Source organism: Mya arenaria, chromosome 1, assembly GCF_026914265.1.
Source record: "Mya arenaria isolate MELC-2E11 chromosome 1, ASM2691426v1".
Taxonomy (NCBI): domain Eukaryota; kingdom Metazoa; phylum Mollusca; class Bivalvia; order Myida; family Myidae; genus Mya; species Mya arenaria.
The window spans coordinates 22,542,010-22,557,186 of NC_069122.1; the positions used below are offsets into that span (position 1 = coordinate 22,542,010).

The following is a 15,177-nucleotide window of genomic DNA, read 5'->3' on the forward strand; positions in this document are numbered from 1 at the left end:
TTATCAGTGTTTGCCTTTTTCAATAAACAAACAATTAACGTCTCTCAAACAATTAACGTCTTTCACTTATCACCATGCTCCAGTCCTAACTTTTATCCAAGGCTACAAGATTCACCAATTTGAAGAATTGTAACTCAAGTTAAAATCGGTCCAGATTGTTTCTTCTCCTATCCAGAAATGACCCCACCCATTTTAGAGAATACAAGAAAAACATGATGCATAGCATCAAGTGGGTGCAATTAAAATATAAGAAAAACGTACATGTAGTTCACCAAAAAAACCTATTTTTTACTTCAATGATAACATGATAGGTATACATGTGTTTGAAATATATTATTTTTGATAATACTGTTAGAATTGTATTTGTTTTTGTTAACACACTACTTTTATGAGTAAATATAACGGGGCAACAATTTGCAAAACAAACAATTAAGCAGAATGTTTGCTTTTCAAAATTCCCTTTTTCAGTGCTCACCAAGGGTTATTACTGCTTAGGAGGTTGAGAATCATAAAGGAAATTGTTATAGTACCTTGTAACCTTCATCTATTCCGGGAAAAGTTGGTATTCAAAATCAATATTTTCAGAATAACAATATTCACGGCTGTTATAATTAAATACTTCATTATCAATTGAAGTTCAGATTTTTATAAAACACACTGTACTTCACATTATACTGTGCAATATGGACAATATTGAAAGCATCCTTCTGCAATTTATGAACTGGTCCCCTAGTTTGAGCTATATTTTGGACAATATCAAATACAGCTGGCGCCCTTCAGGGCACTGCCTTATACAACATCAACCTTAGTTTAAACATATTTTATTTAGTTCATATTGACGAAAATACAGTACAAAAATAATAAGATGAGAAAAGTTACTTCAACCTTACTTACATGCACCTTTGATATTACATCAGTATTTAACCCTTTACTTCATAGATACACAATTTTACTTATCTATGAATGAAGGGTATTGCACTTATAAGTGAAAACTTGCCCTAAAACTTTAACCTGCCCTAAAACTTTAACCGAAGTCAATCAGGGGCCATAACTTGTAACAAGGATAATATGGAGTTATGTAACCTCATTGTGTGATGGTCCTGAACAACTGTGTGAAGTATTAAGTCAATTGAAGGAAGGCTATTTGACTTATAAGTGAAAATCCTAACTTGCCCTAAAACTTTAACCAGACACCGACGCTGACGCAAGTAGTATAGCCCTCCTTATTCTTCGAATAGTCGAGCTAAAAACAAGCACATTTACAAAGAGTTTAAAAATAGACCTACCATTGTTAAGGGCGATGAATCTGATTGGCATCCCTACCACTGCAGGCTGGACTGTCTCTACCGTAATTGGCCTCAAATCTGGGTACACCCCAACTTGGATGGTTTCTGAATACTCGGACACTTTGTTGTAGACATAGACAGTTACACTGTGCTGACCGATGATTGGAAATATATAGGATGTTTGAGCATAGCACATGTGGTCATTTTCTGTCAATTCCTGGTTCGCTCTTCCATCTCCGAAGTCAAAGTCAAACATAATCATATAGAAGAAGGTATATGCATCATCTTTTGAAGGCTTGTATACGACAGCAAAATCTGTCCTGTTGCCCAGCATTGTATGTGGGGCCTTTAATATGTGAACCCACTGTGCACTGATACGTTCTTGAACAAGAACATCAATGTCTTTAGTATCTGCACTCACGTTGTTATAAGCTTTCACGCTTATATAGTAAGTATAGGCGTATGGGAATATGTACTGAAACACTGATCCATGGTTCTGTTGACCTTGAAAGGCAATTTGACCTTCAACGAACCAAGTAAATGTTACATCAGAACCTTGAGTAACATCAGCATTACAGACCACCTCAGCATATGTTTCTACAACTTCCGGGCAATTTATTCTGAGGCCTTCAACAGGACATTGAACATCAAAATTAGCACTTGTTTTAGATTCACTGACTGGATTTTTTACCCTAACTGTTACAACATATGCACCAGATTGGTCAAATTTGTAGAAAAAGACAGTTTCCATTGATGTGAAATCTTCTATTATTTCCACATCATTTATCTGCTTTTCATCACTCTCAGTAAGTACAACTTCACCCTCAGGTGTTTTACAGGTCTCATTAAGTTCTTCAACAGTTATAGGATCATCTGAATCTAAATCTTCAGAGTTTATTTTGACAACCAGCCAATGCACTGTGAGGTTGAGTTTAGACACTACATTCAGCTGAAACATTACATCTTCACCACATTTAGCCACTTTAGGTCCCAGAAGCTTTACATTATTCACCTCTGATAAGACATTTAGATCACTAGCTAACTCTGCTTCTACCATTTCAATAATGCCACGTGCAGATCTTTTAATTCTCATGTCATCTGAAGTGTTTATAATATCAACATTCTGGTCAAATTTCATATTAGTAAAAATTCTTATTATATCAGTCTTCTGAGTTGAATCAGTAAGATTTAAGTTCATTGCTAGGTTTTCAATTCCATCATTTAAGTCCATAGTTTCTACACTAGCATCATCAAACACTGCCACCCTTGGTCTGTACTTACCCTCCATCTGGTAAATGTACATAAACTCCACAGTGAGAGTACATCCCTGCCCATAACTCGCTACAATGTCCATCTTATTACCGTTTCCAAGCAGCACAAGTTGTGGGGAGTCAGTGTCTGCTAGAGACACGATGTTGTCATGGCCGTCTCCGTACCAGACCTTCAACCACCTGCCTGAACGTGACGTAGTTACCATGGAGACAGTAAACACCACTGGGCTTGCCATGGTCGCCATTGTTGACGATTCTGGGTCAAGGTCAAAGGTGATATTGCTAAGTATTTTCTCAATGACCACCTGTAATAAAAATTAAATGGTGGTTTAATGTCTGCATATTCTAATAAAGAGATTTTCATTTCATTTTCAACGTAAGCGCCAAAACTGCAACACATTAAATTCAAACTAGTACAGATTATTATGTACATATTATGTTGCTAAAAGGCTAAAAATAGTAGAGAATGTCGATGAATGTTCATTAGAAGATAAGAAATCATTTCATTATTATACAATATTCTACTGTGATTCAAATAAATGACAATTCAAGGCTGTTCATTGAAGAAATGTTGAGGTGCAAAATTTGCATGAGGTCCAGACGTAATGTTTGGACAATGTATTGATGGGGTGTATTTAACATCACCCTTAGCAAAGGCAGGATTTGGAGAATAGAGCACATCTTACCACTGTGAGATTTGACTCCAGAGACCCATATGTATTGACGACTTGCACACCAATCAGGTACGTCCCAGCATTTGGAAACATGTACTCCTGAAAATAATTCAAAAATCATAGTTTTTTTCGTTGAAAACAAATAAAAATATAAAAGACAACAATACAGTTTTGCAATAATCGTTCATATATCCACACAGGACATCGACATATTCCATTTTACTTATGCCAACAAAAACCTATTTTAAAACTAACCACTTATCTGATGCATATGTACCATGAAACTAATCAATCTGGATTCAACAGAGAAAGACTGTGTGATTGATATAAGGGCACAAGACCCTTTCTGCCTAGATGTACTTTTACATTTACACTACAATTAAGCCTATGCAATGTTTATCTAAGTCAAACCTTTATACTTGGGGGGAAAAAAACAAAAAAACAAAAACTGGTGTTGTTTAAATCCCATTAAATATTAACACACTGAATATTAACAGTGATTCATTTGTAAAACACTTGCCAGCAGGTTATACTCAACAGCAAGTTCACAAACAAATTTGTAGTTTAGCAACACTGTCTTTATCTCAATTATATTGTCAACCCATATTGTAATGATAACTCATTTTCAGTAACTCCAATTGGTCTCTTGCAGTGAATTTCATAGAAATATGTCTGTAGCTTTCTGTAGCTCTAACTGGGTAATTGAAGGCAAAATTGAATGTCACAATGTATCATGTCCATTTTCTGTTTTGCAAAGCCACAGACTTTTGACAAATCACATACCTTTAAATAATTGCCTAGTCTGCTTTGAAATTGGTGAAAATGAAATGCAATATTCAGGTTTCAGTACCAAATCATTGAATAATCCAACATGTTCTACATTAGGGACAACAGCTACATGTGTATTATTAGTAAGAGTAGTCACAGGCTGCCATATCATATCCCCAGCTGAATTAAGAACAGTATCAACTTAAAAATGGACAATAAATCAAAACAGACTGCACCTAGAGTTATGGCTCTTGCACACTGCACTATGATATGACATGATAATAAACACTTAAATCTAGGGCAGGGCACGGGGTTCTGAAATCCATGGTCAAGGTTGTCCAGTCCTTCATTTTTTTCAATATGGACAACCAATTTTTTACATCTGGTAGAAATCCATTCTTTATTGAATTTTGAAAAATTGTTGGCTGCTTCTTGTTGTTTTGAAAGTTAAGTGATAAAATGAGTGGCTAGCTTTTAACAATACAAAATCAGTCAACGCATCATTGGTCACAGAAGGCCAATCAAAGTGCGGGACTGATGCTGATAGAAACAACCCTTGGTTGCAGTGAAAAGAATAACGTCCCTTCATCGCAGTGAAAAGAACAATGTCCCTTGATCGCAGTGAAAAGAACAACGCCCCTTGATCGCAGTGAAAAAAACAACGTCCCGTGATCGCAGTGAAAAGAACAACGTCCCTTGATCGCAATGAAAAAAACAACGTCCCTTGATCGCAATGAAAAAAAGAAGAGGTGGAGATATGAACAAAAAACATAAACGGATTTGTTTTTGTTACTAAGTTATAGGTAAATTTTTGTACAGACAAGTTTGTATTAGGTGGCTATTCCAGAAAACAAACAAGCTAAAATGAACTTGAGTGTTTTTGTATGATATAGTTACCTTTACTGTTTACATTTGAAAATCATAGTTTTTTTGTTATTATTTAGATTGAATTCACAGATTTGAAGTTCAATTTAATTCTGCGTATTTATATTGATATAAATCAGAGCTATTTTTTACTTTAAGTGTATTGGAAGCTCTTTGTAAAAGTGTAATGTACACTTTGGTTTCATTAAATAAAGTGTAATGGCGATTGTTAAAGTCTACTCAGGCACATAGAATTGCAAACATGCATCATGTGTATTTTACATACACGCTAGTCTTGATCCTAACAGCAAAACTTAATTGATTTTTATTACACCGGACAGTGCTTTAAATCTGCATTATAAAGCACAACACTTGTCAAGGAAAATCGCTGCGTAGGAGTTGAAGTGATTCCACAGAGGCTTAGTGTATCTTCAGTTTGGTCAAAGCAGTTGTTCCCAAAAAGGTCATAATTGCAGTAACAGTGCGCCCTTCTAACAATTTGTATTCGTACCAATATGAACAGATGTTTAATTGTATATCATAATTAGTGCATTTAAAAGAGTATTAATGCCAATAATGACCATTATTTAGCTCTGAATATAAGTTAAATTTATTATTATAAAACATAGATCTGGTGATAAACAGCACAACCTTTGCAAGGTCTCCGCTGGGTAATTTCACAAAGAATTGATGTTGCTTTAAGTATACCTAATAAGTCAGAATAGTTAAGACATTTGAAACACGCACATAGCAAAGCTATTTCCAGCACCCATCTGTTGGTTTTCAATCTAATAATTGAGCACAACTCAACAACTAACTATGAGTTAGGGGCCATGTTGTTCATGGGTGGATTGTTTATGATAGGTAGCAAGTTTCATTTCAGGGTTTTGAATGGTCAGAGTTTTGTCCAGTTTTGAAGTTTTTGTAGCCTAACACTGCCCCAACTTTTTTCTTTGAACAATAGTTGAGATAAAAAGTATTCAGGCCTAAAATCATCCGGCTTAAACATAAACATCCCTTTTTTGAAAATTTACTTATGCAATGGAGGCAACTCCTTAACATTTATAAAAACTAAAATTCATTAAATTCCCATAAAATTCTCATGTTTTGTAGTTATTTTTCGAAGATTAATATTGAGGAAATAAACTGAATTAAGCTAGCATACACACAAGAAGGCTTTAATCACCAAGTATCTTGCATCCCTCATTGTGACCGAAGGGCAGTACAAACAATATCATCATTTGGGAAGAAAATGTCCCCACTATTATGGCTGTGCATGCAGTACAAATCATCTTATGCCCTGGGGAAAACCTTTTAATCACGCATTTACATATTGGTGGTGATATTAGGGGACTGGTTGCGTGACAGGAGCTCCTTCCCACTGATTATCACCTAGCCTTGCCTCCCCACCATTTCTGCCACAAATTTCACCTCATTACTAAATAGCAAGCAGATTCTTACTTGGCATGCAACTATAGCTTCCAAAATAGTTTTATTTCTCTGTAAAATCATATGAGAACATGGCCAATATGATTGAGTTTCTAAGCAATCATGAGAATTAGCACTTGTTCTCAGGAAATGGATTTACGTCTCAACTGACTTGGCTCCAAAGGCAATACTGCATATATTTTTACTGATCTATACAGCTTCATTCAAAGGCTTCTTTAATATGGTCGGTAAAAATGTCCTCTGCACTAAAACAGCTAACTGAATAGAAAAATCTATTAAGTTAATAACATTCTGGAACAATTAAATAAATATCAGGACTGTCAAGCTATTGAGACAGGATTCTGCCAGATGAAATGTTACAGGGCTTAGGCTAACTGTGTGAATAACATAAAAAGTTCACAAATCCTTCTCACTTCCCAACCAGAAAGTACAAGCACTTTTAGTGCATAATTATGTAGGGCTGCCACGATATACCGGTATATCGAGGTACGAAGCAAAAAAAAATCGTACCGCGGTACAACATTAGCGTACCAGGTTTTTCCATTAAAATTCAATTTTCAAAACTTCTCGGCCTTTTCATAATTTGGATTATGAAAAAATTGACGTGTGCAGATTCAATAATCGATAACTTCCTGTGCCAGTCATGTAGGCGCTTGCAATATCGCTAAAACCCGGGTTTCCGAATCACCGTACCAATCAATTTGTTACCGATCAATTTTGTGTTTTCTTACAGTTTATAGTATTGTAATTAAACAGTTAATAATTTGTTTCATTACAGTTACGTAATGATAAACAATAAGCCGAATATAGATAATAACAGATGTTTCATTTCTTTCACAGTGAATTTACCACATATTTTAATATGTTATAGATCTATCGTGCACGATGTGTTTGAGCACATAAATGAAATGACACGGTTTCACTATTAAAACCGCAGTACAGTAAAAAAATTTATTCAGTTTACAAAATAAAACTTGACACTTTCTGTTGGATATAGCGTTCCGCTTTTTTGCAAACAAGAGGCCCAAAAGGGCCTATGCTCTACTGGCATGGCTCTTGTGGTCATTTTCAATCCAGAGCATGTACGTTTGAGTAATAGGCAACAAATATATAGTTCACTTTCAGTGTTTGGGTTAGCTGAAAACGCTGCACGTTCAACATCTGAGGACAGGAAGTGTTGTAAGCAGATTAGTTGCATGAACTATTTTAATACGTGCCAAGTAAAGGTAATCTGAGGATAAAAAATATTTGCTTTCAAAACTGTACTCATCGTCAAAATTTCATTTCTGTAGCTTTAAAAATGAAAAGTCGGTCAGAGGTCAAAGTCAAGGACATCCGAGGACAACATTAATGCTTGTTTGCAAAACTGACCACATGGTCAAAATTTCATTACTGTAGCTTTAAAAATTAATAAGTAAGTCAAAAGGGGTGGGGCCAGCTTTTGCCCAAGGGGCATTATTTCAAATGTTTTCAATTGCATCATATGATGCTCCACAACAAATATCAAAGGTATGGGCCTTGGTTTCAAACAAGAAGATTTTTAAAATATTTCTTAAATAAGTCTCTAGGAAAATTGTGACACCCAGGGCAGTGCCAGTTTTGACCCAAGGGGCATAATTTGAACAAGCATGGTAGTGGACCACTAAATAAAGCCTTGTTCAAAATAGGAATGATTTGCATAGTGGTTTCAGACAAAAAGGTTTTTAATATTTCCCAATATAAGGGGGGGGGGGGGGAGTCCGTCCCTTACAAAGAAAAGATAACTCTTCCCTGGGCCTCCGCCAACATTGCCGAGGTCGTTTGCATTTGCCGCACTCTGGTCCCTTGCGGGACAATCTCCGTAGGGGAGGGGGGGGGGGCAATAATGACCCCAGTGGCATAATTTGAACAAACCTTCACCAGCAATTGTAACTTTACATGTAAACTTGGCTAAAAATAGACTTCGCTCATGTAGACTTGGCTAAAAATAGACTTAGCTTAAAATAGCATTTTTTATACTTTCAGGACCCATAATCCAGGCATGCATGGGGCAGATCTGGCTGGCTTTCAAAAGGAACTGGGTTCTAATGGATATCTAAATACTGTACAAGTTTCATAGAGATACAATCAAAACTGAAGACTGTATCATGTTCACAAGCAATTGTTTACAGACAAACTGATTTACACAATAGCATTTTTTTATACTATCAAGGGCCATAATCTAGGCATGCATGGGCGGATCTGGCTGGTTTTCGAAAGGAACCGAGCTCGAATGGATATCTAGATACTGTACAAGTTTCATCGAGATCCAATCAAAAATGAAGTCTGTATCGTGTTCACAACCAATTGTTTACACAATAGCATTTTTTTATACTATCAAGGGCCATAATCTAGGCATGCATGGGCGGATCTGGCTGGTTTTCGAAAGGAACCGAGCTCTAATGGATATCTAGATACTGTACAAGTTTCATCGAGATACAATCAAAACTGAAGACTGTTTCGTGTTCACAAGCAATTGTTTACAGACGCACGAACGCACGGACGCACGGATGCACATACTACGTACACATTACCATCGCATAAGCTCTTCTGGCCTTTGGCCTTTGGCCAGAAGAGCTAACTAGAACTCCGCGAGTCGGATGTGTCGTCTGACGAATTATTTACTGTCGACATTATAGCTGTTAGATTGGCATTTTATTCATTTATAGACAATGATGTTGCCATTTAACTTTCAAGTGTAGGTGGCATTTGAACTGAAGGTAACAACGTTAAGCCAGGAGCAAGCAATTGGTTATATAATAAAAAAAAATTAATATGGCCAGGTAGTTTCAGAGGAGATGTTCTTTAAGCAATTGTTGACGGACGGACGACGGACAAAGACCGATCACAATAGCTCACCTTGAGCACCTCGTGCTCTGGTGAGCTAAAAAAGTGTGCAAGGTAAAGTTAAACATGAAAATTAACAAAGGGCAATAACTCTAATATGGAAGCAAGAGATACAGTTTTTGTGCACCGCAATCCCCTTCAATAAGATCTATCTATCTATAAAGTTTCAAGTTGATAACTCTTATAGTTTCCGAGAAATGCCCCGGACAAAATTTAAGCTTGAAAATTAACAAAGGGCAATAACTCTAAACATATAGATGCAAGAGTTACGGTTTTTGTGCACTGCACTTTCCCTCAATCAGATATACCTACAGAATAAGTTTCAGGTTGATACCTCCTATAGTTTACGAGATATGCCACGGACAAAACCTAAGCATGAAAATTAACAAAGGGCAATAACTCTAAAAATATGGCAGCAAGAGTTACGGTTCTTGTTCACTGCACTTGCCCTCAATGAGATCTATCTAGCTATGAAGTTTCAAGTTGATACCTCTTATATTCTTCAAGATATGCCCCGGACAAAAAATTTAAGCTTGAAAATTAACAAAGGGCAATAACTCTAAACATATAGATGCAAGAGTTACGGTATTTGTCCACTGCACTTTCCCTCAATCAGATATACCTACAGAATAAGTTTCAGGTTGATACCTCCTATAGTTAACGAGATATGCCACGGACAAAACCTAAGCATGAAAATTAACAAAGGGCAATAACTCTAAAAATATGGCAGCAAGAGTTACAGTTCTTGTGCACTGCACTTGCCCTCAATGAGATCTATCTAGCTATGAAGTTTCAAGTTGATACCTCTTATATTCTTCAAGATATGCCCCGGACAAAACTTTAAGCATGAAAATTAACAAAGGGCAATAACTCTAAACATATAGATGCAAGAGTTACAGTATTTGTGCACTGCACTTTCCCTCAATCAAATATACCTATGGAATATGTTTCAGGTTGATACCTCCTATAGTTTACGAGATATGCCACGGACAAAACCTAAGCAAGAAAATTAACAAAGGGCAATAACTCTAAAAATATGGCAGCAAGAGTAACGGTTCTTGTGCACAGCACTTGCCCTTAATGAGATCTATCTAGCTATAAAGTTTCAAGTTGATACCTCTTATATTCTTCAAGATATGCCCCGGACAAAACTTTAAGCATGAAAATTAACAAAGGGCAATAACTTTAAAACTAAGAAAGCAAGAGTTACTGTTACTGTGCACTGCACTTGCCCTCCATAAGATCTATCTACATATGAAGTTTCAAGTTGATAACTCTTATATTCTACAAGATATGCCCCGGACAAAACATTAAGCATGAAAAATAACAAAGGGCAATTACTCTAAAAATATGGAAGCAAGAGTAACAGTTCTTGTGCACTGCACTTGCCCTCAATTAGATCTATCTACATATGAAATTTCAAGTTGATACCTCTAATAGTTTAGGAGATATACCCCGGACAAGCGAAAATAGGATGCGGACGCCGCCACCGCCACCGACGCCGACAAAAGTAACCCCTATATGTCGTCTTTTCAGGCGACACAAAAACTAGTGGTGGTGGAACAAGCAACCGAAAAACCCACATTGAACGTCACCATCCATGCCTGGGTAGTTCTAAAAGTCTCAAATCAAAAGTTGCACCAGAATCTAGTCAAAATGAACCAGAATTTAAAAAACAAAAAACAATTGAAGGTATGTTGGGTGCTAAGTATGCATTCAATTCGGCCCGAGCTGCAGCTATCTCCAGGTCAATTGGGAGATACATCATTGATGACTTACGACCAGTGTCAGTTGTTGAAGGTCCTGGGTTTAAGAACATGATAAAATCCCTGGATCCCCGTTTCTCAATTCCAGGGAGAACATACTTTTCTACAACACTTATTCCAAACATATACGAGGAAACTGCATTAAAAGTGAAATCAAGTTTGTCAAGTGCCCAGACTGTAGCACTTACAACAGATGGTTGGACAAGTAAGGCTAATGAGTCATATGTGACTATTACATCTATTCATATCACGCAGAAATGGAGACTACAGAACTTTGTTCTCCAAACTCGGATGATGCCCGAAATCCACACAGGTGTGAATATTGCAAAGGTGATAAGAGAAGCTATAACCGAGTGGGGCATTCCTATCGCCCACCCACCTCTTGTTTCAGACAATGCAGCCAATATGATTGTGGCGGGAAGAGAACTGTCAAGTAAACTGCACATAGGCTGCTTCGCACATATGCTGAATTTAGCTGCGCTGAAAATCAATGCCGTGTCCAGAATTTTAGGTCGTGTGCGAAAGGTAGTAAGGGTTTTTTCACCATAACACTACAGCTGCAGCATATTCAAAACAAAAAAGAAGCATCTTGGGGTAAAAAATGTAAAGCTTATCTGTGATGTGCCTACTCGTTGGAACTCGGCAGCAGATATGCTAGAGCACTATTTATTTAAGGTTACAACCCGCTATCTACGCCACACTTACATCCAACGAAGTTTATCCTGCCAAAGGGTCCGAGATCAATGTCTTAAGTGAAACTGACCCTAAATCAGCTCAAGTGATTATGAAATGTCTCAGCCCATTGTAAACTGTGACTGATGCCATTTCTTCTGAAAAGATGCCAACAGTCTCTGTCATCATTCCTTTAATACAACAAGTACAGAAGGTAATGGCTTACAATGAGGATGACGGCCAAACAGTTCGGTCTATTAAGGAAGCAGTACTTAAGGATATAGAAAAAAGGTATGAATTACAATGAATTTATAAAATATAATTTAACATAAACAAAGAAATATTTAACAATCAAATGTAAACAAAACTTTAATACATGAAATCATTGCAACAGGTAATATGTTGTCAAAACTTAAAATCATTTATGAAATAAATTATAAATATCACAGACCACAATTTATCACAGGTTTTCTGCTTTGAATCATTTTAAAACAAATGATTATGATTATTATTATTTAGAAATTATATTCATATATTTCAAATTTTCAATATTGCACAGGTACACCAGTGAGGAGCTGTGGCATTTCCTAGAGGAGTGTACAGTATTGGACCCCAGGTTCAAAACCAAATTGGCACCAGAGACACTCGGTGAGACTTATCAAAGATTGTCCGTCCTGTTGAGCTCTGGTGGTGTAAGGGTAAAAGTTAAAGGTGGGCAAGAAACTACCCCAGTACTACAACAGGAGACACCCCAGTTGCCCCATCTACCTCTCCTATCGGATATTGACCAGCCATCTGCGTCATCAGATAACCCTGATCTAGGTATTTTTTAAATAATATACCGGTAGGCTGTATACATTTTAAATAAGCACTTTGAAATTTATTTTTGTATCAAATCCAAGTTCTATATATACATAAATTTTGAGTAGTAATGAAGTTTATTAACAAAATATACTTTTCAACAGGCAACATGCATACATTTAGGCTCATAAATTTATAACATACATTGTATTTAATAATACAAAGAAAAGTACAGAGACAAGCTCAGAAGTCAAACGTTTATCATATTCCCCTTCAAAAGGGGCTTAGCCAGACTTATAACACGACGAACAAACAATCATAACCATATATAACATATACAAATTGGCATTATCAATATCAAACCTAAGTGTTACCATATGATTGCAGAGGTAGATACAGATACGGATTCAACCGAGAAGAAGGTTGGTCTGGCAGCGATCTTCGACGACGTTGTCGTTGTCAAGGCAGAGAAGGGCAGCAAATCTATTTATGAGAGGGTGGATAAGGAGATTTCCAAGTACAAAATGGTTCAACCAATAAAAATTGAAATGGATCCTCTTGTTTGGTGAAAGGAGCATTGCTTCTACTATCCTTTACTTGCCAATCTAGTTAAAGCTCGGCTTTGCATCCCAGCGACGTCAGTACCATCCGAACGCGTGTTCAGCACAGCGGGAGATATAGTTACCGCCCAGAGATCTTGCCTAGCTTCAGATCTTGTAGACATGTTACTTTTTTGTAAGAAAAACTGTCATAAATGTGACTAAGTTAAACAAAGGACTTGAGACAGTCTAATTACTATGTGTGGTCTTGTGTTAATTGTTTACATATTTCTAGTCCAAAGTTAAAGACTGAAATGATATAGAAGTTTTAAACACTGTGATTGTTTTATTGTTGTGTTTGGTTCATTTGTTTTTAGTTAGATATGTTCTAGTCAACATATGGTATCATCATATCTATGAATTGTTTAAGCAGTTTGCTGTTTTGAATAAAAATGTTCCAATTCGAACCAATATTATTAATACACAAAAATATCGCAGTACGTGTCGCGATACGCTGCTCTTGTATCACGATATACCGCGATACGGTCTTGGCATATCGTGGCAGCCCTATAATTATGTAACTATGCAAGGTATTTGTCCAGATTTTCTATTTTATGATTTTCTATTTTCTGCAATGAAAATTAGAGAAAAGAGAGCAGTATTAATCTTCCAACATATTTTTTCTTCCAGAATATGTCTACAATTTTTGGCATAAATGATACAGAGGATAAGTGTTTGTTTCAATGAAAGATAGTAATATATTTCACAGAGTGAGCACCAAAATTTATATTTCATGAATGGCTCTACCACAAGTAAATGGTTTACTTTTCACTTTTTGTGAAGGTGAATACATTGCTATCATACACCAATTGGATTATTGGGCCAAAAATTACCCAACTGATTCATAATCAGATAAAATGTCATTGATTAATCTATCCAGAAATGAGTGTACTACACCCATGCCAAAAAATCAGCACAGCTTCTTTAAAAGCACAGCTTTAGCTAAGCTAAGTTTTTTTGTTTGTTTTTTTAAAGGCGCTTTTTTAACTATGCTTTTTTAAGAACAAGAGGGTCATGATGGCCCTAAATCGCTCACCTGAGTAAAAGAGTTTAACCATTGTTATCAATATATCTTGTTTCTCATAGAATATTGAACAAGAGCTGTCACAGTATGTGATGAATGCCCCCGAATGTGACATTGACCGATAAACAAGTACATGGAAAGTTGATCATGCTTTTACGTGTCAAATACATATGGCAAGTTATTTTAAATTGCCCCTGAACATAAAAAAATACCACCCATACTTGACAGCCTACACTCTTTGTCCTCATATTCAGCATTCCATTGTGAATAAACACTTAGTGTATCTTTCACCTAAGAGGTAGGGACATGGGTCTTGCACACGACATGTCGTCTTGGTATGTCAAATACATGTGGCAAGTCATTTTAAAAACAGTACATACAAGAGAAAGTTACAGCCCGGACACGACAGCCTATACTCTATGTACTTATATGCAGCATTCCATTGTGAATAACAGTTAGTGTGACCTTGACCTTAGAGGTAGTGGACACGGGTCTGGGTTGTACAAGAGAAAGTTACAGCCCGAACACGACAACCTATACTCTACATCCTAATCATTTTTTTCTGTGTAAGGCTTATTCACTATCCACACAGAAGATAAGATTTGTTGTTTTGAATAATCTACATAAAGTTTACAATAATGTACATGAAGTTCAATGGAAAAGTCTGTTTATTAAATTTATCATTGAGTAAAAGTGAAATTTCTTCTAAGGAATAGAGGGTATAACAATTATTTTAATCTATGGTCCTAAAAAAGAACAATAATTACCTTATAAGTGACTATGCTGAAGACTTAATAGACTTTAAAATCTATTCCCTTGTTACTAAAAATAGAAAGTAGTGGAATCTCCAACAAAAAGGGAGACCATATAGCTAGACTTGCTGCCCTTGTTTCAAGGATAAACTTTACATAACTATCAAATTTTAACAAAATGTATTTATAATGAACTTGTAACCCATTCAGTGAAGCCAATTTTTCTTCAGGGGCATAATATAAATAAACATGGTAGGTAACCAATCAACAATGTAACTCACCAAATATTTAAGCACTAGGCCTAATAGTATTTGCCAAAAAAAGTTTTGTAATTTTGTCCTTTAGGTTGCCATGGCAACAAGAGTTCTGCATGGAATTCATTTCTT

General features: G+C 36.2%; 1 protein-coding gene across 4 annotated transcripts in view; it reads right to left on the reverse strand.

The window, feature by feature from the left end:
• Positions 1-15,177, reverse strand: part of LOC128232845 (uncharacterized) — a 383,378-nt gene that overhangs the window by 301,435 nt on the left and 66,766 nt on the right. For all 4 annotated transcript variants that reach the window (XM_052946615.1, XM_052946639.1, XM_052946631.1 and 1 more), the window contains 2 exons: positions 3,244-3,330; positions 1,287-2,862 (listed from right to left, as the gene is read on the reverse strand). In XM_052946615.1, the coding sequence (XP_052802575.1) occupies positions 1,287-2,862; positions 3,244-3,330 (1,663 nt within the window). The remainder of the gene's footprint in view (positions 1-1,286; positions 2,863-3,243; positions 3,331-15,177) is intronic.